This window comes from Panthera tigris, chromosome A2 (assembly GCF_018350195.1).
Source record: "Panthera tigris isolate Pti1 chromosome A2, P.tigris_Pti1_mat1.1, whole genome shotgun sequence".
Classification (NCBI taxonomy): Eukaryota; Metazoa; Chordata; class Mammalia; order Carnivora; family Felidae; genus Panthera; species Panthera tigris.
In genome coordinates, this window is record NC_056661.1 from 166,167,237 (window position 1) to 166,193,789 (window position 26,553).

Consider the following 26,553-nt stretch of genomic DNA (forward strand, 5'->3'; position numbering starts at 1 on the left):
GTCGGGAGTAGAGCGAGCCCGCCCCACCCCACAATGGAGTCCCAAACCCTTAGACACCTCACTTCCTGGTTCTTCCTCCCGTCTCCATTTCACAAGCTTATTTTTTTGTGGGCTTTGCAATGAGCATGAGCCAAAGACCTGGAGCCTCTGTGTCACCTCAGGGAATGTTCATTTGTTCCAGTCAGGCTACTGTTTGCCTTACGTGGGCACAGGCGACCTCCGGGTGAGGCTCCGTGTAATATCAGCCAATGAGGAACCAGGGGAGGGACTTATGTGCTAGGAGATAAATGGTCTGCTGTAACCACCCCGAGTGTGCCTGTCCATCAGACACCCGCTCCCGCAAGAAGGTTGATTAAAGCCTCGCCTCCCCGTGCTCCGAGTCTCCTTGTCCCTCCTTTGATTGGGTCGGAGGACTTACTTCTCACACCTGACACTTGTATGTATGTATGTATGTATGTATGTATTTATTTCGAGGGAAGAGGGTCTGAAACAAATGCGGGAACTATTTCTTAAATCTAGGTGATGTGTACATGGGTACTTGCTAGACCCTCTCTCCTTGTGTTTGAAATATTTCAAGGAAGAATAAAAGCGAGAGACATTTCCGGTTGCAGTGAGGTCTGTAGTGCATTTCTGTCGAAGACATTAAGACGGGCTCTTTAAAAAATGAGGCTGGGGTCATCTGAGTTGAGCCTGGGATGTCTTGTCATCACGAAAGCTATCACAGATGGCAAGAGTCACTCCAGACGGGTGTGGGAGCCGGGGCTCACATGCCCCTTTGGCCAAAGCCGGGCAACCTGAGCGTCCAGAAAAACAGTGGCTACGGTGGCTTTTTTAAAGCACATCAACTGTGTTTTCACCGATACCTTAAAAAATCTTCACTGGTACCCAGTTAGTCAAACTCAAGGTGAAGGGCACTGCCCTCACGAACCTGCGCTTACTCTGGATGCCAGTTGGAAGTTTGGGGTCCCCAGGGGCTACCCTCACTTCTGACCAGCTGGCTACAAATTGCAGACCACCCTTGGGCTCCACAATTTAGACTAAATGAGAACGTCTGGAAAGACTCACAAAACTCAGGAAAGAGCTATACTTATAATGACACTTTTCTTATAAAGGACACAAATCTGAACGAGCCAAAGGGGGACACGCAGGGCGAGGTCCGGGCACGTCTCAAATGCCGCTTCCTTGTCGTCACGGATGTGTCAGCCTCCCAGCATGCCAGTGCGACCGTACTCAGAGCATGGCCGATTCTTAAATCTCCAGCTCCCCTGACCCAGGACAAACCCCTCTGAGGAAGCTGTGGGTCTTCCCTGGGGCCCGACCCCCCTCGTTAGCATGGGCCATCAGGTGCGGGCCACATGAATGACAGGCCTTGCCCATCCCTCAGAGCATGCCTCTAAGGGACGGGGACGATGGCCAGCCGATCCTGAAGACACAGCTGGTCCTTGGGAGAACACGCGGGACCCAGGGCAGTATTTTCAGTGCTGGTGGATAACGGTAAAGAGCCAATGACGCATTTGTCCCCCTTTCCCTTCGTTATTGGATCAGGTTACCAAATATCGATGAGGGGAGTCCCTCCTGATAGAAGTGTGTCACTAATGTGTCGCTAGTAAATAAAGAGGGGGCAGATTGGAATCCGTGAGCCAGAACTGCTCCACTTGGCACAGCCTCGCGGAGTCAGGGATCCGGCAGCGGCGGTAGGTGATGGCTAACGAGACAACAGGGCGACCAGTGTGACCAGCCTCCTGAGGCGCCCCCGGGGGAAGCGGCCTGCCGACAGTGGCCCCTGGAGCTGCCCAGGCCCCCAGATCTGACTCGTGTGACCCCCCCACAGTGGGATGCATTTTGTATGGCTGTGCGGCTCTCTGGGACAAAGGACCTGGTGTCTTCGGGAATGAATCATCGAAAAAGAGAGAAATAGAGGGGGAACCTAGAGATTAAAACAAATTTCAGAAACATGTCAACAAATTGCAACCTACGAACATAGTTTGAATCCTGACTCAAACCAAGTAAAAAATTATGAGACAGGGAATCCAAACACTACCTGGATATTTGATGAGTCAAGTAATTTTGCTTTAATTTTTTTGATGTTATTATTTATTTTTTGTCAAAGAGAGAGAGAGAGAGCAAGCAGGGGAGGGCAGAGAGAGAGGGAGACACAGAATCGGAAGCAGGCTCCAGGCCCTGAGCTGTCAGCACAGAGCCCAATGGGGGGCTTGAACTCATGAACCATGAGATCGTGACCTGAGCCGAAGTCGGACGCTTAACTGAGCCACCCGAGCGCCCCTACTTTCACATGTGTTTAAAATTTTCTCCCGTAAGACACTTGTAAACTTTCCATGATGTTACCTGGGCGGATGAAGAAATGGTTATTCATTGCCACTCATTTCCAGATCAGCGGCTGAGGCTGGGCACACAGGAGACTGGAGTACAGGACAGGGGCCCTAGACCGCACATACCAGGCCCTGCCGTTAGAGAAGCAGCAGCTGCCTCCCCCCAGCCGGGCGCGGCAAACCCAGGGCCCCGGGCAGGAAAGGCTGGGAAGTCCTGTCAGGGGAAAGAGGACGCCCGAGTGGGGGCGACAGGAGGCCTGCTTGGCCCAGTCCTGGGTGCGCTTTGCTAAATGCCCTCCCAGTCCTGAAATGGGAGAGAAAAGCCTCTCTCTGAAACACGATGGAGATAATTTTAGGATAATAAACACGGCATCATGATATTAATGTAAAGAATGAGAATTGGAAATTACATCTACTTGGGTAATTTTCTTGACTTCTCTGAGTTCAAATTTTTTAATCTGTAAAATGAGACGGTTGGACAAGATCCATGGCTATCAATCTTTGTTCTAGTTAATATTGATCTATTTAATATCTGTATGTCAGTCTTTGCACCTCAAAAATACATTAAATATTTTAAAGTAATCACATTTCCTCGGGAAAAATATAATCATAAACCTACCTACCAAATTTAATTTGAAAGATGAGTTCCCATCTTGTGGACCAAGAAGGCTGGCTTTCTGGTGCGACACAGCCCCTGCATGCACGTTCATGGCTCTGCATTTATTATCATCCTCTGTTTTGTGTGTGGCAGTCCCAGATTCTGGGATATGACTAAGTTGTTATTTGAAATGTTTAAGTTTAAATTTCGATCACACGTCAATTCTATCATTTTTTTAAATTACAAAGTCCCAGGGTGAGTGCTCTTAAATGGATTGTGAATCCCATCACAATTTCCGATTTCAAGAGGACAACGCCCGCGCCCTAATCTCACTCTGCCCTGAGCCATCGGCCTGGAGATTATCCTTGGAGAAGCCGTCCTGGGCGGCAAGGCAACGAAATCAGCCTCGTCTCCGGTGTGTGCTAGATTCCACGTTCTCTTTTTGTGGCTGTGATTTTGCCAGAGCGGAGAGGAAATTCCGTCTTAAAAGTTCAGTCGTATTCAGCTCCTAGGTGTATGCGCAAAGGAATTGAAAGTAGGGACCAAACGTACTTGCACACCAACGATCGTAACTGCATCGAGTACAACAACCGGAAGGCAGAGGAGCTAAATTCACAACGGCTAAAAAGGGAAGCAACCCAGCGGCCACCAACAGAAGAGTGGATGAACTAAATGGGATACATCCATACGCGGGAAAATGACCAGCCTTAAAAACGAAGGAAATCCGAGGGCGCCTGGGTGGCCCAGTCGGTTGGGTGTCTGACTTCGGCTCAGGTCATGATCTCGAGGTTTGGGAGTTCGAGCCCCGTGTCCGGCTCTGTGCTGACAGCTTGGAGCCTGGAGCCTGTTTCAGATTCTGTGTCTCCCTCTCTCTCTGCCCCTCCTGTGCTCATGCTCTGTCTCTCTCTCTCGAAGAAATAAACATTAAAACAAATTTTCAAAACTAAAAAAAAAAAAATCCCGATACCTGTGACGCCGTAGGTGAACCCTGAGGACATTATGCTGAGTGAAATACAACAGTCACAGAAGACAAATATTGCACGATCCCACTTGCATGAGGTCCTGGAGCTGTCAGATTTGTAGCAGCAGAGTAGAGGGGGAGCACCGGGGGGTGGGAGGGGATGGGAGTCAGTGTTTCACGGGGACAGTTTCAGTTTAGGAAGATGGAACGTTCTGGAGATGTGTGGTAGTGATGGCTGTGATCCACGTCAGTGTGGATGTACTTAATGCCACAGAACTGCGCACTTTAAAATGGTTAAAATGAAGGGGAAGGCGCTTGGCTGGCTTAGTCGGAAGGGCGAGCAACCCTTGATCTCGGGGTCCTGAGTTCGAGCCCCACGTCGGGTGCAGAGATCACTTAAGTAAATCAGTGTTTAAAAAATAAAATAAATAAAATGGTTAAAATGGTAGATTTCATGTTGTGGGTATTTTACCACTGTTAGAAAAACTCACGAATACAGAACCAGGTTAGGTTTCGTCCCCTAGCCAGCCCCCAGCTCCTGCCTGGAGGCAAAGTCCTGAAGGAGAGATGAGATTTTTTGGAAGACGGAGTGGTCCGCATTAACTTCTGTTCGTAACACAAGGATACAAAGGCTCCCTCAAACTTGAAAGGCGCGTGCTGTGACATTCAATAGCTTGTAGCTAAGGTTTGTCTTGCTTTTAAATGAGGTTGTCAGGGCAGGAGGAACTTCTGATAGAATCCCTTGTTGGGAAGGACACTCGGCTCCTGCTTGTCTGCTGGTTGGGAACGTGTTGCTCCCTCGAGCAGGACCCTGGCTTACTTTGTGAACCGGTCAAGAGCATTTCCTACATTTTTCAGGGATGCAGAGGTGGGGGAGGCTCCGTGCACCTGAAAGAGGGCACCGCTGAGGAGACGGAGCCAGAACCCACAGTCCCCAGGCTCTGTGGCAGACGACCTCACGCGCCCCAGGACAGGCACAAAACGGGGCTCGAGGGGCCGACCGGGGAGAACCGCGGGATGGACGGCGCACCTGCCGGTGGCCCCACGGAGGTCTGACTCGAGCAGAGAGGGAGCGGGTGGGAAGTCACGCCGGGTCCGCCCAACAGCGGGAGCAAGGCCGGTCGCGGCGGTGGCACCTTTCTGGGCGAGGCCCCGGGAACCGGGAGGTGCCAGGTTCGAAAGGGGCTTCCAGGACATCTTCTCCCTCCAAGTGCAGAACCACAGCTGAACGATGAACAGCGTTTTCTTCGCGGTCCCCAAAGCCTCCGGGGGGTGGGGGATGGAGGCGGGCGCTGCTCCTTCCACGGCCGGAGCAAGGACTCCTTCACTCGGCCGTCGCCTTCTTTCCCTGCTCGTGCTGGACACAGACTATCACGGGAGAAAGGTACAGTTTTTCTTCTAGACCCTGACACTGCTTGAAGGGAAAAAGCGCATCAACACGCGGCACACGCAGCCACGTCTCAACTTGTGAGCAAGCAGCGTCCGGCACGGGGGTGGGGGAGGTGAGGCGACTGGAAAGACCACGCGGGCGGGCACGCGCGGCGGTTCTGGAAGGGCCTCCCGCACTCTGGCCGGCTGTCCGATCCGTCTTTTCGAAACGGCCCTTTCTGATAAAATGAGACTGAAGATTCACGGCAGCTCGATGGGATGTCTGTTCCTCACCTGGATTCTGAGCCGGGAAGAAAACCCCCAACTACTCTCGAGTGTCTGAGAAGACAATGACAGAGAGGGGGTGACGGAGTGCCCGCGGCAACCTGAGTGCTCAGCGCGTGTGGCCGCTTGGTGCGTGGTTCGAACCGTGACCGTGACTTGTCCACGTGGTCTTTTCTGTAGAACTTTAAAAAGCTACAGTAGGTCCAACCCATCGCGTCGCACTCTCTCTCCGCGCGCCTGCTCCCAGCCAGGCACGGGGACCTTGGGTGGCTTCATGAGTGTGACAGATGAGGGTTCACGAACACACCACTGCTCCTTTGTCAGACCCCGCTGTGACCAGTGGGGGTGGAGGGGGAGTGGGGCAGTTCTGAAAATGACTCCCATGAAAGAAAAGGCTTCAGGCCTTGGGTGCCCACGTGACTCCAAGGTGGCCCCAGGCCCTGCGCAGGCCTGGAGGTGTGGCTACATCTCACTTAGCCCCTGGGTTGAGAGGGCACCGTGGGCACCACGGCCCCTTCTCAGTCGCTGGCCTTCAAACCAGGGGCGCCTGGGTGGCTCAGTCAGTTGAGCATCCGACTTCGGCTCAGGTCATGATCTCACAGCTCGTGAGTTCGAGCCCCGCGTCGGGCTCTGTGCTGACAGCTCAGACCCTGGAGCCTGCTTCGGATTCTGTGTCTCCCTCTCTCTCTGCCCCTCCCCTGCTTGTTCTCTCTCTCTCTCTCTCTCTCTCAAGAATAAACATTTAAGAAAATTCAAACCAGGTGAATGTCTTTGTAGCAGAGCAGACACAGACACACAGCCCTCCAGCCCCACCAGCACCTCCATCTGGAAACCTCTGGAACTGACTAGAAATTGGCTCTGGAATCTTTTCTGGAGAGCTTGTGTATCAGGGTCTGAGTACCGTAAATGGCAGTGCTAGGATCCAGCTTGACAGCTTTGCCTGGTGCCAGACCCACGATCCTGGCCTTGTTCACGCTGCACAGACCAGATCTGTCCTAGTGCCGTATTGCTGCCTGGCAAATTACCCCAACATCTAGTGACTTCAAACGATGAACATTTAGTATCTCGGTGTCTGCGAGTCAGAAATGTGGGAATGGCTTAGCCTGGTGGTTCTCCCTCAGGGTCTCTTAGGAGCTTGCAGTCAAGATGGTTCTCATCTGAAGGCTCAACCGTGGCTGGAGGGGCCATTTCCAAGATGCCACCCTCTTCTGGTTGTTGGCCAGAGGCCTCAGTTCTCTGTATTAACCGTATCTTTTATCTTCTGTGTTCTGATACTTTGACATCTGGGGCCTCGCGACCCTGGAGGACTGCCCTCCCAGGGTCAGCCACTCCTCATCGATGGTGAACACTTGCCCACCTGTGAGCGCATTTCACAAATGCAAACCAACCAGTGTGGAGCCCATACCCCTACCACCTGCTCTACTGGGCCCTCACACTCTGAGCCACCACCCACCTACCCTAACCACCCCAGAGCAAGGTCCCAACAACCGGGGGCAGCTCCTACCTCTCAGAGCCCACTTATGTCACTCAAACCAGCCGATCCTAAGCCTATGCGCCCTGCCTCGCCCACTCCTTCCTGCAGAAACCACAGTAAAAGCTCTCACCCCCACCTACCCCACAGCTCTTGATTTGCTTTAGTGCTTCTCATGGGGCCCCCATGGCGTGTTGAGCCCCCTCCTCTTCGGATCTAGTACACTATCTTTTCACTTGACGGTTTTCTCCCGGTCTGTTGGCCTCACCACACCTGAATAATAAAGCCGGCTAGACCAGACACCCAGCCTGGTTCTTTCCATCCCTTGCAAACACTCATTGCGTGCTGTTGCAGACATTTCTGGTAGCTGGATGATTCACCCGCTTAGATCTTGTTGGAGTCACAGCTGACTGCCGTGGGGTCTGGCTGCACACGGAGAGCTCTGAACAAGGCCTGCGTGTTTCTGGATTTTCCTTCAGGCTCACTGCTGCTTAGAGCCTTGGCTGTTAAATGAACACCTTGTATCAGAAGAGATTTACTACTCTAACTATATCTGTATCTCGATTTAATGAAAATGTTGAGGATACTTTGATGGTCTTGCGCCAGTGTAATTTTAAGTAAAATGTCTTCATTCTTTGGCAGCAGGGGCTGCCTCGATGTTCAACTATTGGAAAGTACTTAAGTGAAGTGCTCTTTACAATATTGTCTTTACAACATCGGCGTGTTTTACAGCATTTTTTTCCCAGAGTAAACAAAAAATTTTAATGGAAATATCTGAAGCAAAGCCTCATCCATGTTGCTAGAAATTAAACCCTGGCCGACTGCAGATTATGAAGCAATGTATCTTAGGGGTGAAACGCAGGACTTTGAAGTCACACGGTGACTATACAGCTGAACCCCAGCCGTGTGCAGACCAGCTGTGAACCGTGCCATTAGAGTCTCCAAGCCCCAGTTTCTGCACTTGTAAGATGTGGATGACAGCGTTTACCTCGTAGGGTTGCTGTGAGAAGTACGTTCGTGGAAGAATCCACATGGCACACGGTGTAATGCCTGACGGAGACTGAACGTTCGGCAAATGATAGCTTTTACTTTCTGCTGCTGTGTTTATACACTCCAGCGCTTAGTTATTTGTAGGTGACTTTGAACAGAAGTTTGTGTTTCTTTCCAAAACACAGTGCACTTGGGAGATGAAATACTTTTGCTCAGCTTTGCCCGGACAAGGTGCTCGGCCAAGGCAATGTGGAGCATTCACGGTTGCGGCCTCCTGTTTCCCACATGGTGACGGGCTACCAAACACACTCTGAATTGTCTAACCTTTATAATTGACTAAAATGATGATGATGATGATGCATAAAAATAGTACCACTAAAACGTTAACAGTGTATTATCAGTACTTGGCCTTTTGATATTGCTTATTGTTAAACTTTCTTTTTTGTCCTACGGATTTAGTGAAATGCCCTTGGAGCACACATATTTAGTACTAACAATAGTCTACAATAACCAGGGTTGTTCAATATACTCGAATCACCAAAATACAGATCTCAAGAGCCATCTGGGCCAGGCCTGTGCGTCAGCCCCGGAGGCCTTTCACCAGCTTGGCTGGTGAAGTTGATGAAGTCACAGGACTCACCCAAAGTCACTCAGCTATGGATGGAGGGGGCTGGGATCCAAGCGAGTCGGGGCAGGCCCCCGGGTGGGCGGGGCCGGGGCCCAAAGTGGGCGGGGCCAGGACCCAAGTGAGTCAGGGCAGGCCCCCCCCTGTGGGCGGGGCCAGGACCCTAGTGGGGGGGGCTAGACCCAAGTCAGCTTCTGAACCACGCTTTACTACAAGAAAACATGTTAAATTATATTTTCCTTTGAAAGCGGAAAGCGTGCCTGGATATTTGTGCACATCGTTTAACCCGTCAGTGACAACACGAACGTTTTACTGAAGAACACTGCCATCTATGCAAGGCAACTGGAAAGCATGAGATACAGGCCATTTTGCCTTGGGGGCAGTCCAGGTTTTAGCAGAAACAAATACATGAATAATTCATCGTCCGTAATGTTAAAGAGCTTTCTGATAAACAGAAGGAAAGGTAAATGCAGATGAACGCAGAGCCCAGTTGTGAAATCAGAAGCTTTGCTTCCTGCCCTGCTGGGCACAGGACCTGCCTCCCGTTCTGTGCGCCCCCGCCTGCTTCTGGCCCTACAGCCCCAGCCTCTTGTGCATTCACTTCCTGGTCGCTACGTTTAAGGTACAAAGTCACGGCTGATGACCAGACGCATGAGCCAGGGCTTTGGGGAGTAATTTTATGCCTAGAGCACATGGCGTCGCACGGTGCTGACCGCAGGTTTCAGCAGGATGGCACTCAGCTCAGGGCCCGTGCAGCTGACCGCGTGCCAGCTGTGTGGCCATCTCTCCTGCAGCAGGGGAAGCGATGTCTGTCCTGGGCCACACGAAGTTGTTGCTTTTCTGATTCATTTGTTTGTTTAAGTAGGCTTCCCTCCCAGGGTGGAACCCAACGCAGGTCTTGAACTCATGACCCTGAGATCAAGGCCCGAGCTGAGATCGAGAGTCAGACGCTTAACCTACTGCGTCACCCGGGCGCGCCGTGGCCACGCGAAGTTTTGGCCTTGCTGGGTAATCACAGCTGATGGTGGGTTTGCCCAGGTGCAGATGTCATGTGTGATCGAGGGTCCTGGTGGGGACTTCCAGGCGGGGACATGTTAGGTGTGGAGGGACAGTGGCTGCAGGGTACCTCCAGAGGGAACTCCGCCATCCCAGGGCGGCCCTCCCAGTACCTTCAGCTCAGAATCTCCGGTGGATCCACCGTGGGATAGACGGAGACTTCCCTAGTCGACGGGCCACAGGCCAAAGCAGGACCCAAGGCCGCTGTGGCACAAACTCGAAAACTCCCAAGTCTCAGGGACACCGGTGTGGGAGATGCGGCTCAGGCGGAGAGAGACAAGGGACAGGAGAGAAAGGCCACCCGAGTCAGGCTGGCCCTGCCACAGATTTGTGACGTTTGCAAGAGGCCGGTGTCCTGAGTGCTGCTTTGGGAAAGGGAGAGCGGGCCCAGGTCAAACTCCCATTCCTCTGGAGGTGCAGACAAAGGGCACAGTTCTGATCTCCATGGGAACTGAGCACACTGGGCACGGATTCCAGAAGGCCGGCAGAGAGGAGGCCCGTGTTTGCGAACCTAAAACCTTAAGCTACCTGCGTGGGCAATGCCATCCACCCCTGCGGTGGTCCCCTGCACACTCTGGATTTTCTTTCATCTCCACAGGCCTTCTGGTTCCCCTTCTGACTTCTCTGAGCCAGGAGCCACTTAGAATGTGTTGTTGAAGTTCCACATATGTGGCTTTCCCAAATTTTCCCTGTCGAAGATTTCTTTTTTTAACGTTTATTTTTGAGAGACAGAGAGAGACAGTGTGAGCAGGGGAGGGTCAGAGAGAGAGGGAGACATAGAATCCAAAGCAGGCTCCAGGCCCTGAGCTGTCAGCACAGAGCCCGACGTGGGGCTCGAACCCATGAACCGCGAGATCATGACCTGAGCCGAAGTTGGCTGCCCAACTGACTGAGCCCACCAGGCGCCCCTTCTCTGTTAAGGATTTCTAATTTCATTCCACTGTGGCCAGAGAACACATTTTGAATGATTCCTGTCCTTCTGAATGTACCAAGATCATGTTTATGGCTAGCAAATGGCCTGTCCAGAGAATGTTCCACGTGCACCAGAGAAAAACGCGTGTTCTGCTGCTAACCACGGGCATTTTCGGTCAGTTTTTGCATACTTGAATTTCTTTGGACTTTACTCTTGCAAAGCAATTTAATTTTTTGACTTTACTTCCCCTAGAATATAATGGAAGGGGAGTGTATATTCAAACGTAGGGCATTTTATTATTGCCATTAATGTCCAGGACTGCCCCGCCCCCCCTGCACAATTCACATGTTGATATCCTAACCCTCGCTGTGAAGCTGGTAAGAGGTGGCGCCTTTGGGGGTGATTAAGTCAGGAGAGCTGAAACCTCACTGATAGGATTAGTGCCCTCAGAAAGGGGACACCACAGAGCCCCTCACCCTCCTGCTTTGGGGGAGCAAGAGAAGGTGCCATCCGTGAACCAGGAAGCAGTTCTTATCAGACATCAAACTGGCTGGGCATCCATCCTCCAGAACCACGAGAAACAAAGTTCTGTGGTTCGGAAGCCACGCAGTCTGTGGTATCTGTTACAGCAGCCCGACGTACGACAACGAAGCTTTTCCTGAGAAATTTATCATTCAAATCATGATGTGCACAGAGAACATATATATCTACATGTTAAAGAATGATACCTAAGGGGGAGCCTGGGTGGCTCAGTCGGTTGAGCTTCTGACTTCAGCTGAGGTCGTGATCTCACGGTTCCTGAGTCCAGGCCCCGCGTCGGGCTCTGTGCTGACAGTCTGGAACCTGCTTTGGATTCCGTGTCCCCCTCTCTCTCCGCACCAACCCTGCTTGTGCTCTGTCTCTCTAGCTCTCAAAGGTGAATACACATTAAATTTTTTTTAAAAAAAGAAAAGAATAACAGCTAAGGAAGCACCCCAGGGGAGACCATGCAGGCTGAGAAATGTTGCCAGTATCTGGGAAGTTACTGACCAGGGAACTATCATCTCGACTTCTGCAACAAGATTTTCTTTTCTTTTTTTTTTTTTAGTTTATTTATTTGAGAGAGAGAGAGAGAGAGAGCGAGAGGGCATGCACCACACATGCTCATGCAAGCTGGGGAGAGGCAGAGAGAGGGAGAGAGTGAATACCAAGTAGGCTCTGCGTTGTAAGCATAGAGCCCAACGCAGGGCTTGAACTCATGAACCCGGAGATCATGACCTGAGCCGAAATCAAGAGTCGGATGTTTAACCAACTGAGCCACCCAGGCGCCCCACCTCAACAAAATTTTCTGTGGATTTCTTTCTAGTTTTATTTGCTGGAGTCTTCGTATTTTATTAGTGGAAAATCTTGATGTGATGACTTCATTGCATGAGTTCTGGTTAATTCTATGGACAGTGTGGTTGGATGTTATTTGGAACGGTAAATGGAGAAAGGAGTGAATTTTCTGCCTTGGGTGTTAATGAATGCTCTCCTTGGACCCATTCCAGAGTCTCTGGGGCCAACATCTATGTGGCTCGGCAGCCCCAGGATGACCCCAAAGGAAAGGGCGGATATCCTCTGGGGACAGCAAGGAACTGACCCTATCAGACGTAAGCCTGCTGACCTGTAACTCAGCCACACCGTATCACAGAAAGAACTCATCCCTGTGTGTGAGAATGCTTTTGCAGCAGACTCTGTACCAACAAAATGGCATCGACCTTGGCATCAAATAGTGGGGAGACAGCTGATAAATTATGGTCCATCCAAACAACGAAACCCTAAGTAGCCAATACAACCGATGTGGCAGATTTCTAAGTACTGCCATGGAAGGTGTCCATGCTGCATTTTGGTACCAAAACAAAAAACAAAAACAAAAACAAAAACAAAGCTGTTGGGGGCTGAGGGGGTAATATGATCTCTTTCGAAAACAGAACAATGCTACACAGTGTGGCACTCGGATTAACGGCCCTCCCCTCAAAGGTGTCCACGTCCTAATCCCCAGAACCTGTGAATGTGTTACCTTACCTGGCAAAAGTGACTTGGCAGGTGTGGTTAGAGATCTCGAGACGGGCTGAGTATCCTGGATTATCCGAGTGGCCCAGCGTAATCACGGGCGTCCTTAGAGAAGGAGGGAGGACGGTCAGTCAGGAGATGAGAGGACAGAGCAGAGGTCAGGGTGATGGGCTTGCTGGACGGGGGCACCAGCCAAGGGTGTGGGCACCCCTGGGAGCTGGAAAAGGCAGGTCAATGGATTCTCCCCTGGAGCCTCCAGAAGGAACCAGCCCTGTAGACACTTTGATTTTGGCCCAGCGAGACTTCTGACTTCCAGGACGGGGAGGTAATAAATTTGTGTTGTTGAAGCCGCTAAGTCTTTGGTAATTTGTTAGAGCAGTGACAGGAAACTAAGCTAGATGGAGCGTCTCGGAGGTAGGAGCGGGACAGTGTGGGGCAGATGGAAAGTTTCACTTATTCCTCTGCTTACGTTGGTACTGTTTTGATTTTTTTAAATAACTAACGTGTGACTCTTCTAAATAATAAATCCTTACAATGAAAAGAAAACCGATGGGCACCAAACGTTTGAATTGTGAGGTAATCGAGACAGGAAAGTGTGCGCGAGGGGAGAAAGCTCCCAGTGGCTTCCTGGTGGAGGAGGTCTTTCTTTCTCTCCTTCTACAGGCTGCAGAAGAGCTTCTGAAACAACGTGTGATTTTCCACTAGGATCTTCAGAAAAACGGCAAAGGGCCTCATAAGCCTCCGAAAACAATAGCTTGAAAATATATCACGTATGTTACATTAGATTCATGTGGAGGAGAATAGAAGAAAGCAGAAATTGGGAGGAATACGTATCTTCCGATGGAGTATAAAACGCCCAGGGCTTTTTCAACGCTGATCGTTGTTTGTCATTCAAGAGTTTTATTGTTTTCCGCCGTATTTAAGAATTCTATTTTGAGGGGCGCCTGGGTGGCTCAGTCGGTGAAGCGTCCGACTTCAGCTCAGGTCATGATCTCGCGGCCCGTGAGTTCGAGCCCCGCGTCGGGCTCTGTGCTGACGGCTCGGAGCCTGGACCCTGCTTCGGATTCTGTGTCTCCCTCTCTCTCTGACCCTCCCCCGTTCATGCTCTGTCTCTCTCTGTCTCAAAAATAAATAAATGTTAAAAAAAAAAATTAAAAAAAAAAAAGAATTCTATTTTGAGATACAGATTCACAAGAAGTCGCAAAAATAGTACAGAGATGTCCTCTATACCCTTTACCCAATTTCCCATCATGGTTGTATCTTACCTAATTATAGGACAATGTCCAAACCAAGCGGCTGCTGACACTGGTGTGGTGTGTGCTCATGGTTCTGTGTCATCTTATCCCACGTGGATTCATGTGACCAGCACTGACCAGGACACAGAGCCCATCTGCCACCACAGAGACTCCCTCCTGCTGTCCCCGTGTAGTCCCCCCCTCCTCACCTTTCCATCCCCAACCCTCACGGCTACTAACCTAGTCTCTGTCTGGCTCCATGATTTTGTCATTTTGCCAAACAGACGGAATCATCCTTTATGCATGGGATCTCTGGGAGTGGCCTTTCCATCCAGCATCATCCCGAGAGCACCGGTGCCCTGTGAGTCAGTGGCTTCTTTCATCGCTGCTGAGTCACATCCGGGGTGTAGACGTGCCACACGTGGTTTGACCACCACCCTTTGGAGGATATTTTTAGTTGTTTCTGGATTCGGTTGATAGAAAAAGCTGACGTGAACATTTATGTATACATGTTACGCGGACATAAATTTTGATTTCCTGGGATAAATGTGCAGGAAGGCAAGTGCTGGGTGTGCACGGTAAGCATTGTTTCTTTTTTTTTTTTAAAAAAAGAAATGATCGAGGTGCCCAGGTGGCTCAGCAGGTTGAATGACCCGCTCTTGATTTTGGCTCAGGTCATGATCTCATGGTCATGAGATCGAGCCCTGGTCGGGCTCCACGCCGGGCATAGAGTCTGCTTGAGACTCTCTTTCTTTCTCTCTCCCTCTGCCACTGTCCCCCACTTGCACTCTAAGTTTAAAAAATAAATTAAACAAACAAATAAATAAATAAAATAAAAAAGCAACGACCGAACTCTTTCCTAGAATGCCTGTAACACTTTCCATATGGGAGGTTGGGCTTCTCCACCTCCCTGCCAGCATCTGGTGTTGTCAGTATTTTGCACGTTAGCTGTGTAACAGTTATGTGATTTTAACCTACCTTTTTCCATTGTCTTTTGGTAATCATCAATTTTAATGCACAAATATTTGGGAGCCTATTATACAGCACTACACTAGGCCCCCAAGTGAGCTAACTGGCTCCTTAGCTCTCGAGGAGGTGCAGTCTAGAACAGAAAGTAGGACCGTTCACGAAGTGAACCAGAATCACGTTGTCTCAGGCGTCAGGTTTCAGGATCAGCACACACGGTGGGGAATCTTTCACAGTCCAGTTTATCCTTGAAAAATATTGTTAATTTTTGTAGGGTGATAATGATATAACGATGTCTTACCCCCCCCCCCTTTTAAGAGATACATACTGACATATTTACAGACGAAATGATGTCTGGAGTTTGCTTCACAATAATGGGGAGAATGGTTAATGGATGGGGCATGAGTCACACAAGTGGCCATAAGGTGACAATCACTGAAGCTAGCTGATGGGTAACAAGGACTGATTATACCATTTTATACTCTGCAGTAGGCTTGAAATTTTCTACTTAACAAGTATTTTGGGGGCACCTGGGTGGCTCAGTCGGTTGAGCATCCGGCTTCGGCTCAGGTCATGATCTCACGGTTTGTGAGTTCGAGCCCCACGTCCGGCTCTGTGCCGGCAGCTCAGAGCCCGGAGCCTGGTTTGGATCCTGTGTCTCCCCCTCTCTCTGCCCCTCCCTCGCTCATGCTTCCTCTGTCAAAAATAAATAAACATTAAAAAAAATTTTTTTAAGTATTTTTAAGAAATGTTTCAGGGATGCCTGGGTGGCTCGGTCTGTTGAGCATCTGACTCTTGATTTTGGCTCAGGTCATGATCCCGGCATCGTGGGATTGAGCCCTGTGTTGGGCTCTGCGCGGAGTGTGGAGCCTGCCTGGGATTTTCTCTCTCTAAAAAAAAAAAAAAAAAAAAAAAAAAAATCTAAAAATCCTTGAAAATCTTTCAGAGGCATCACATCCTGCTAAGCTGTGTTTCCTTCCCTCCAGCGTGGGGCGGATGACTAATTCTCCAGCGGAGCCCCAGGTGAAGTAGTTGGCTCGCACGATGGGCCACCTGACAAACCGCGGTGTTCCCGCCGCCGCCAGTAGTAGGTGGAACGTAAGACCAAATGAGGAACGGCAACGCGGGGTTTTGTCAAAGAGCACCCTCTTCCGTGCCCACGTTCTCAGCCAACTAGAAAATATGAAAAACACCCAGCAGGTGGAGGCCACACACCTTAATTCCCAGCGAAGATGACACTGGACAACCAGGCTTGGTGTTCACACCGGTTGGGCTTGTCTGCTCCTCACTCTCGGTCTAGACCTTGGAAGAATTTATCTGAGGCCAAACCTGAGAACTCTGGGAAGACGCACTTAATGAGGGTGCATACTGATATCCCCAATAGTTTTAATTTTTTCTCCTCTGACAGGTCAAAAAAAAAAAAAAAGCATGTTTTATTTACAAAGTCTGTAAAGTTTCAAATTTGGTAAAAGTTGAATATTTTTGATGAATCAAGGATCTCTTGACATATCACAGTAAGTGGTAGAATGAACGTTCTTCCGGTGGCTTGCAACGTTTTTCGATCCTAACTTAGAATAAAAACACACACTATATTGTGACCTCATTGATACAGTGTGTGTGTGCGCGTGTGGCAGAATTTTTCAAACTGCTATCGAAGCCCATTAGCGTGTCGAGAAACGTAGTTAGCGCTTTGTGGCCAGCGTTAAAAAAAAAAAAAAAAAGATCCACATTCCACACAGTAATGAAAACCACTGGCTTGTAGATTTTCGGTTTCAGTCGTGTGTATAGGATTAGATTCACGTGTAAGTATGTGTACATACATTTGCGAATGTGACAGGTGCATGTGTATGTACGTGTGGACACGGCACGTACGGGACATGTACTTGCACGTATGCGTATGAAGGACACGCGTGACCTTGGTCACAACCTGAAATGTTTGCACGCTGCGCGGGCATTAAGTTATCTAATGAGGCCGTTTCTCTCGGTGTCACATCGGTCAAGTCCGGCCTCAGACCGAAAGCCACCAGCCCGCTTCCCGGCAAGGCGCACAAGCCACCCCCGAGTTCAGCCGCGGGGTGCGGGCGCCCACCGGTCCCCCGCACCTGTCCTGGGAGTGCTCGCGGCGAGGGACCCCTCAGCGCCTCTCGCGTGGCCCCGGCCCCCACCGCCCCTCCCCGCCCCCGGCCCCGCCCCTCACCTACGCGCCCCGGCCGCAGAGCCAGGTCACCGCGGCACCTTCCCACGCTTCAGCGCGCCGGCGACGGGAGCGCGCACGCTGCCCGGCTCCGGAGAGCGCCGCGGCGTCGGCGGCGGGTGCGCGCACGCTGGCGGGGCCAGGGGAGCGCCGCGGCGTCGATAGCGGGCGCGCGCACGCCGGCGGCCCGCGGGGTGGAGGGCGTCGGCGTCGGGCGCGCGCGCGCAGGCGGGACCGCGCACGCCAGCCCCGGCCGGCGGCCATCTTTCCTCCCGGCGGCTGCTCCCGGTGCAAGTGCGGGGTCTGCGGCCCTGCCGGCGCCCTCGGCCTCGGCCGGAGCAGTGGGGAGGCGTGGATGAGGGGGGAGGTGAGGAGGAGCCGCCCCCCCAGTGTCGCCGCCTCCCCCACCCGAGGGCAGGCCCGGCGGGCAGAGCCCCCTGGGCGGGCTCGGGGTCGCTCCCCGCTGCGGCGTAGTCCTCCCCGCAGGCGACCCCTCCTCTCAGGAGACCCCTCCCCGCGGGAGACCCCTCCCCTCGGAGACCCCTCCCCGTAAGAGGCCCCTCCCCCGCGGGAGCCCGCCCCGCCCGCCCCGCTGCTCTCAGGGTCGGGGGCTCCTCCCAGATGGGATAAGCTGTAAAGATGTTTAGTTTTGAAGGGGATTTCAAAACGAGGCCCAAGGTGTCCCTCGGAGGCGCCAGTAGGAAGGTAAGAGCGGCCTGTGTGTCTGCGGCGTCTCGGGCCCTCCGGGCGGGCGGCCTGCGTCGGGGATCCGGGCCCCCGGAGGCGGGCGGGGGGCCGCGGGGCCGGCCCGCTGCGCGGCCACCTGCTTCTGATGCGCTGAAGCGGGTCTGATGAGGAAAAGGGCTTTGTAGACGGGAATCGCCGGTGATCTGCGCTCCTTAGGTTCCAGACACTGCAAGGATGCTGAAGGCGGACAGCCCTTTGAATCCCGGTGGTGACAGAACTCGGGCAAAGGACATAATGTTTCTGTTTAAAATGAGCTCTCGCTACTCTCACCCTTGACTTCTGGTAGCGGTTGCTTTCAGAATCCACCACCTAAGGGGTGGTTTCTGTTGTAGGAAGTGGCCAGGATGTGTCTGTTAATGTCAACAACCTCTGAAATCCAGGCGCAACTCCTCGCCGGCCACGTGTTTGGATCCGAGGCTGTGTGGATTATTCTTCACCAGCTTTCTGGAAGGAGTGCGGGGACACTCTGGGACCGTTGGTCATACCATTATTCTTACATTTGTTTAGAGTGAGGGGGAGCGGGCTCCGGCTATCCTGCTGCCCTCTCTGATGACCGGCGGCTATTGGTTCAGCGGAACTGCCAACAGATAGGTGCCAGCGCTGTTTCATTCCCTTGTTTCTCACCATTTCTCCTCTGTGCCGGTTCATGGGTCCCTTTTCTGCCTGCTTAGGTTTTAAAGGTTCAAAATAAAAATCTGGCCCCCGTGCTTGAAGTGTTTGAAAAGTTTAAGTGAATCGAATTAGTTGATTATTTACTGAAGAATTTTTTAAACGTCTTTTACTTTATTTTTTATTTTATTTACTTATTTTGAAATAGTTTTTAATGTTTATTTGAGAGAGGGAGAGAGAGAGAGAGAGAGAGGGAGAGAGCGCGGGGGAGGGTCAGAGAGAGAGAACCCCAAGCAGCTGCGCTGTCAGCACAGACCCCAGCACGGGGCTTGATCTCCCCAACCATGAGATCATGACCTGAGCCGAAAGCAAGAGTGGGACGCTTGACAACGGGGCCACCCAGACGCCCCTAAAATGTCTTTTAAATGCTTTGCATATTGTTTTTGTTGGTTGAGTATATTCTGTATGTTACACTTAAATAAATAGCTGAGTTGTCACATAATCCTGAGTGCATACTTCAAGTAGGAACATCCCTTTAAAATTGTGCTCTGGGAGGGGCACCTCGGGGGCTCAGTCGGTTAAGCATCCGACTTCGGCTCAGGTCATGATCTCGTGGTTCGTGAGTTCGAGCCCCGTGTTGGGCTGTGTGCTGACAGCTCTGAGCCTGGAGCTGCTTCGGATTGTGTGTCTCCCTCCCTCTCCCTCCACCCCCGCCGCCCCCCCCCCCCCCCCCCCCACTGCTGGCTCTCTTTCTCTCTCTCAAAAATAAACTTTAAAAAAGATTTCAAAAACATGTAAATAAAATTGTGCTTTAGGGGTGTGTATGATGGCCTCCTAGGATGGAGGAAGGGGACCCAGTAGGGAGTTGGTAGAGAAGTGTGCTGATTTTCAGGCTTTGAGTTGTGCGTGACCGTGATTGGTTGAGGGTAGCTGGCTGCAGGACTAGGTGTTAGAGCTGGGTACTGTGTACGTGTGGCAGGGTGGGCAGGGTGACCTTCCGTGGCTTGGGTATTCATGGAGATTACAGGTGAGATGGAGGAGGGTACAAGAGGCCTCGGAGCACCTCCGGACCAGATCTGGCGTACAGGCGAGGTGGAGAGCACATGGCCGGTTGTACGTGCACAGCGAGCTGGTGGCAGGTCACCACCTCCCAACCCATGTCACTTCTCCGCAGGGGCTCCTGATTTCTCTTACAGACAGGAGTGCCCCCGCATGCCCTGCCAGTGCCCCGACCCCGTCTTCTCAACTATGAGCACAGCTCCAGCCCGAGGAAAGCGCTCATCTAGAGGTCAGGGTCTCGGGGGAGGCTGCATATCCTGCTTTTTAGCTGTGCAGAACCGTTTTCTTTTTGATTGGGGTGCAGATTAGACATCCAATGTATGTGTCTTAGGTCATGTCCCTAGAAGAGCTTGAGGAGGTGACCTCGCCGCAGGTGAAACGGAGGCGGGAGAAGGAGAGGGCAGGGGAAAGGGTCTTCTTCCTTGGAGCCTGTCTCAGCCCCACGGGGAACTCAGGAGTTTGGCTGGCATCACGGGGCTGCCCCCTTCTTGCGTGAAGGGACCTGGAATTCTGTCACCCTCCCGTATCAGTTGGTCGTTGGCTGCAGGCCGCTCTTGGCGTGAGGCTGGGAGTGTGGCACTGCGGCCCCTCTGCTGAGGGCAGTCACCCTGAGGGTAGCCTTTAGGAGCCGGCAGTGGCTAACACATGGCGGCTGGGGGATGGGTGGGGAGTCAACAGCAGGTGCCGCTTGAAGGATGTCTGCGCTTGAAGGATGTCTGCGGTCCACTGCACCCTTGTGACCACCCCACCCCCATCGCATAACATTCCCGGCATTCCGGCATTCCGTAGGCTCCCTCCTGCCCCCTTCCAGTCAGTATCCCTTCTCCCAAAGATAATTGCTGTTTGATCTCTGTTACTGTAGGTGAGTTTTGCCTGCTGAACTTGGTGTGAGTGGAGTCACATCCGGTTTGTTCCCGTTTTCCGGATTTGGCTTCTTTGGGTCCGCATTTCTCTGCGTTCCTCCACACTATAGTTGATGCATTCTGTACTTACGGGTGTGTGTAATGTCAGGTGTGCACTTACACTCGTGTGCTGGGTTCTGCACACACTTAGGCTTTGCTCTAGTGCACACACCTGCAGTGTGTGGAGGGGGCCGGTGGCCTTACTTCCTTGTCAACATTCATTATCGTTAGTCCTTTTAATTTTGGCAATTCTGGTGGCGATGTAGTTTCATTGTAGCTTTAATTTTGTTTCCTCGCAACTAATTCTGTTGAGCAGGTACAAATGCATATTTTCCTTAATTTTCTTTGGCTATGATACAATTCTTTCCCCTCATTTAAAAAGCAAAAGGTTATAATGGTCTTTCCTTCATGTATTAAATTATTCGTAACTGTTTCTCCTTTCTTGGGCTGGGTGGAAAACTGAATATGGCCACCTTTTAAATACATCTTTTTTTCCCCAAATTAAATGAGTATTTTAGTGGTTATTTGTAAAGGCTCTGTGTAGCGTATGAAACATCATAAGGAAAAGTCCATGCCCTCCTTATAATCTTGTTGAAGAGACAAGACTTAGTTAGAAGTTAAATAACTATTGAGGGCGCCTGGGTGGTCAGTCGGTTGGATGTCCGACTTTGGCTCGGGTCATGATCGCGCGGTTCGTGGGTTCAAGCCCCGCATCGGGCTCCATGCTGACAGCTCAGAATCTGGAGCCTGCTTCCGATTCCCTCTCCTCCTCTCTGCCCCTCCCCCACTCGCACTCCTCTCTCTGTCTCTCTCCCTCTCTCTCTCAAAAATAAACAACAACAAAGAAGCTAAATAACTATTGTTACTGTAACTCTTGAAGTAATATTATTATTACATTCAAGAATTCTGTTGGGGCTGGTCCAGGAAGAGGGAGAGTTGGTTGGGGCTTAGTCTTGAAGGATGGATAGAATTAGGGTTGGTGGGTGGAAGGGGATACATGGAGTAAGTGTATACTGGATTCCACTGATTCTAAGTCACACAGTTTCCTGATTTTTAGTATTTCTGAAGTCAGGATACATCTTGGTGGCATGACCTAGTTAGCGCAGTATTTTTTCCCTTTCTTGGAGTGCATAAAAGAGTATTTTAGGAGCCATTTAATCACAAGTGTAGAAATCCATTGAAAATAGCTCAGTAGGGGGAAAAATTTATGGGAGGAATATGATGCTGTTTCAAAGAGCGTAAGGGCAGACGTAATCCAGATACCAAGTCATCAGGACCCAGGTGGTTACTCGGTTTTTCTCCCCGAGCTGTGCCGTCTCCTTCATTCTTGCCTCCCTGCCCACTGGCTTTCTCCCTTTTTCTTGCACGTGATCTCGGCAGTGTATGATTTCCTAGTTAGGGTGTCCAACTGGGGCAGTTGGATCTCGATTGCATTCCTCAGGAGAGGAGATCTGATCGGTCTGGGTCAGCTTTCCGCCTGATGAGCTGAGTCTGGGATGAGGTTGGGGCCTCTGGTCCACGTAGAGCAGTATAGATGTGTGAGTTGTAGGGTGTGGATTCTCCAAGAGGGGAGTGGTTGCTGAATGGAATGTCTAGGTTCCTATGGACATAGACGGAGATGTGGAACAGGCTGTTGATTGTACCTGTGTGAAACGAGGGAGAAATCTGGGCCAGACATGCAGATTTGGTAGTTACCGGCAGGTAGATGACTCAGAAAGAAGTCCCTAGGGAGGAGGCCTGGCGTTTGGGATGGGGTGTGGCCTGTGGGGTACGTTAACATCTAATAAGTGAGGAGAATACTTAGGAAAGAATCACACCTGGTGGAGGGCGGGGTGGGGGTGGTGGGGAGGAGGCGTGACCACAGTGCCAAGCGCTGCAGGGAGGCACTGCGGCAATACTAACAAGCCACCAGGAAGACCTGGGTGGCTTCGTGGGGACAATACTCCAGGGTGGTAGGGTCGGAAGTCACATCGCAGCATGCAGGGAGTGACCGGGAGGTCAAAAAGTGGCGAGATCTTTTTTTTTTTTTTTTTAAGGTTTTAGTTATTTTGGGGGGGGGGTCACATGTGAGCAGGGGAGGGGCAGACAGAGGGAGACAGAATCCCAAGCAGCATCCGTGCCGTCAGGGTGGAGCCTGACGTGGGGCTCCATCTCACAAGCATGAGATCATGACCTGAGCTGAAATCAAGAATCAGACGCTCAGCCGACTGAGCCACCCAGGCGCCCCTAAAGTGTTTAACTTTGTAAGAAACTGCCCAGTGTCCTGCCGAGTGGCCGCACCATTTTGCCTCCCCACCAACAAACAGTGAGCCGTCCTGTTGCCTCACATTCTGTCCAGCCTCGGTGGTTGCCAGTGATCGCATTGTAGTCATTCTGCTAGGAGGCAGTGATGTCCTCGTCATTTTCCTTTGCGGCTCCCTGATGACAAGGGGTGTGGATCACCTTTTCACGTGCTCATTTGCCATCTGTATACGTTCCCTTTTGCCCACTTTTCAGTTAGTTGTCTTCTTATTGTTGAGTCTCAAGAGTTCTTTGTATACATTTCTTATGTATTTGTGTATATTTTGCGAATATACAAGTTCTTTTTCAAATATGTCTTTTGCATATATTTTCCCCCAGTTTCTTCTGGCTTGTTTTTCTCATTCTCTTAACTGTCTTTTGCAGAGCAGAAGTTTGTGATTCTAATGAAGTCCAATTTTATCAATACTTTCTTTCTTGGATTACGCTTCTGACGTCGTGTCTAAAAAATTTGCCAAACACAAGGTCACGTGGCTTTTATAAAACGTTAGCTTCCAGTAGTTTTATACTTTTGTGTTTTACATTTGGGTCTATGATCCATTTTGGGGAAATTTTTGTGAAAGATAGAAGGTCAGTGTCTGGTTTTCTGCTTTTCTTTTTATTTGTTGTTTTGCATGGATGACCAGTTGCTGCAGCCTGTTTTGTTGAAAAGCTGCCCTTTCTTTGTTGATCTGTTTGGGGTTTGTTTTGTTGTGTTTGTTTTGCCTGCGTCACCCTGTCTTGATTTCTGTAGCATTATAGGAAGTCTTGAAGTTGGATAGTGCCGCTTTGTTCTTTTTCGTCAGCATTGTGTGGGGTATTCTGGGATTTTCATTGGGATTGCGCAATCTGTAGATCAATTGGGGAAAACCTGACATTTTGACAATATTGAGTCTTCCTATCCAACATGGCGTAAGTACCTCCAGGGTTTAGTTCTTTGATTTCATTCATCAGACTTTGATAGTTTTCCTTGTGTAAACCTTATATATGTTTTGTTAGATTTAGATCTAAGTGATTCATTTTTCTGGACCTAATATAATGGCACTGTTTTTAATTTCAAATTCCAGCCGTTCATTGCTGGTATAAAGGAAAGCAATTGAGTTTTGATTTGTATTAACCCTTAGCTCAGCTCCCAGCAGCCAGTTTCATAGTCTCTGTTTCCAGACATTTGACTTTTTTTTCTTTAATTTTTTTTAACGTTTTTATTTATTTTTGAGACAGAGAGAGACAGAGCACGAGCAGGGGTGGGACAGAGAGAGAGGGACACACAGAATCCAAAGCAGGCTCCAGGCTCTGAGCTGTCAGCACTGAGCCTGACACGGGGCTCGAACTCACAGACCACGAGATCATGACCTGAGCTGAAGTCGGAGGATTAGCCAACTGAGCCACCCAGGCGCCCCCATTTGCCTTTTTTTTTTTTTTTTTTTTTTAGGAGTCTACATTCCACATATAAGTGAGCTCATACAGTATTTGTCTTTGGCTTATTTCACTGAGCACAGTGTCCTCAGGGTCCACCCATGTTGTCACAGATGGCAGGATCTTCATCTTTCTCGTGGCCAAATAACATCCTGTCGTGTATCCAGTGGCCGCATTTTTGTCCATCACCTGTTGATGTACATTTTGGTCGTTTCCATTTCTTGGTTGCTGGGAGAAACGCTGCAGTGAATATGAGGGTGCGGATAGCTCTTTGAGATCCTGTTTTTATTTCCTTTGGCTGTTACACACCCAGAAGTAGGACTGCTGGATCATAAGGTCGTTCTGTTTTTAAAACACTTTTTTAACGTTTATTTATTATTGAGAGACAGAGCATGAGCAGGGGAGGGGCAGAGAGAGGGAGACACAGAATCCAAAGCAGGCTCCAGGCTCCGAGCTGTCGGCACAGAGCCCGACTCGGGGCTCCAGCCCACGAACCGCGAGATCATGATCTGAGCCGGAGGCAGATGCTCAACTGGCTGAGCCACCCAGGCGCCCCAGGTTGTTCTGTTTTTAATTTTTTGAGGAACCTCCAAACTGTTTTCCATAGCGGAAGTGATGTTTTTGGTTTTGTTTTTGATCAGTTTGTTGGAATTTTCTACATGGATGATCCTGTCATCTGTGATCAAATACAGTTTTCTTTTTCTCTTCCTAATTTGTCTACCTGTTGTTTCCGTTTCTTTTCTCACTGCATTCTGCATTAGCTCTGACTTTCAGGAATGGTAAATCAGTGGTGTGGAGGGAATGCCCTAGCCTTGTTCCTGATCTTACTGGGAAAGTTGCTAGTTTGTCGCCATTAAGTTTGATGTTAACTGCAGATACTTTGTGGATGTTTTTTATCAAGGTGAGGAAGTTCCCTTCTATTTCTCATTTACTGCGTTCTTATCATGAATGGGTGTTGGGGTTTGTCAAATGCTTTTCTGCATCTACTGATGTGGTCATGTGATTTTTCTTTAGTCCGTCGGTGTGGCGGATTACCCTCAATGATTTCTGAATGCTGAACCAGCCTTGCCAGCCTGGGATCACCACCACCGGCTGTCTTCTGTATTTATTTTTATACCTTGTTGGATTGTGTTTGACAGTACTTTGTTGGAGAGTTTTGCATCTATATTCGTAAGAGATAGTGATCTTTGATATTGTGATATTTTTTTCTGGGTTTGGCGTTAGGGTAATGCTGGGCTCATAGAAGGAGTTATTATACTCTAGGGCCTACCAAAGCCAGCTACTGCAAGTTTAATTTTCCTCTTTGATAGGTGTAGACAATTTTTTCTTCTTCTTAAGTTTATTTATTTTGAGAGAGACAGTGCAAGCGGGGAAGGAGCAGCGAGAGGGGGACAGAGGATCGGAAGTGGGCGCGGGGCTCGAACTCAGAAACTGTGAGATCGTGACCTGAGCCGAAGTCAACCATTCAACCGACTGAGCCACCCAGGCACCTGGGTTTGGACTGCGCTTAAGATTGTAGAACTCTGATTGGCTGGCTCTGTAAAACTGCCCTCTATTCTGCAATTGAAGATCTTATGTAAAATCTTTTAACTTAAAAAAAATCCCATGCTATTTTGTTTTAAAAAGCTGGCACTGGGTATATGTGTTGTCATGCCTACTCTGTGTACGTTGCAGTAGAAACTAAAACTTTCTTACAGATCTGGCAGTGAGTGAAGTAAAAATGCGTTCTAAGGTCAGATTTAAAAGTGTTAATTTTCTGTCAGGCTGGGATCACGCTGCCGTTTTACCCGCCAGTGCCGTGTCTCTTCTCTTGTGTGTAATTAACTGGTGGCCTTCACACGCAAGACCAAAAACCTGTAGTTCCCCGTAACAGAGGTCGGGAATTCACGATCTGGTTCTTAGGGAAATCAAGCAGAAGAGAAGGGCTGAGACTGTTTGTCTAATTCTCTTTGTACTACTTGCACTCAGGGCCTCGGGTGAGGCAAGCAGGGCCCCTCAAGTACCACTGGAGGGTTCAAGGTGGCCTTACTGTCAAGCTCACACTGTGGCTGGCCCTGCACTGGCACCGCCCTGAGCGCGAGCACCTCCTGAAATTTTGTTCCCCAGGTATGAGCTTGCCTCGCTAGTCCCTGCCTGCCTTTGCACACTTAAGCCGATTTTCGTGGGTTATGCAGTTAATTGCCAACTAGGTCTCTTAACTAAAGTAATGCGCATTACAGGAAGCCTCATAGGACTGCAGAAGAGCCTCAAAAGAGTTTATTGCAAAAGCAGTCTGGAGTTTTCTTCGAATGTAACTTTCCCTATATTCTTAGAACTTTCATAGAATGCAGACAGCTGGGAGCTTGGAAGTTAGGCATCCTATTATTTTATACCACCGTCAGGGTATCTGCCTTCCACACGTTCCTGTTCTGCCACGGCCTCTGCGTGCCCACACTGGTTGTCATCATAAAGGCAGGAGCAGGAACTTCTGTCGGCGTGTGTCCATACGGTCCAGCACCTCCCGTGGTAACCGGGTTAAAG

At 50.3% G+C, this 26,553-nt stretch overlaps 1 protein-coding gene across 2 annotated transcripts in view; it reads left to right on the top strand.

Moving 5' to 3' along the window:
* Nucleotides 1-17,266: 17,266 nt before the first annotated feature.
* Nucleotides 17,267-26,553, top strand: part of UBE3C (ubiquitin protein ligase E3C) — a 120,551-nt gene continuing 111,264 nt past the window's right edge. For both annotated transcript variants that reach the window (XM_042976461.1, XM_042976467.1), the window contains exon 1: nucleotides 17,267-17,728. In XM_042976461.1, the coding sequence (XP_042832395.1) occupies nucleotides 17,663-17,728 (66 nt within the window). In that variant the 5' untranslated portion in view covers nucleotides 17,267-17,662. The remainder of the gene's footprint in view (nucleotides 17,729-26,553) is intronic.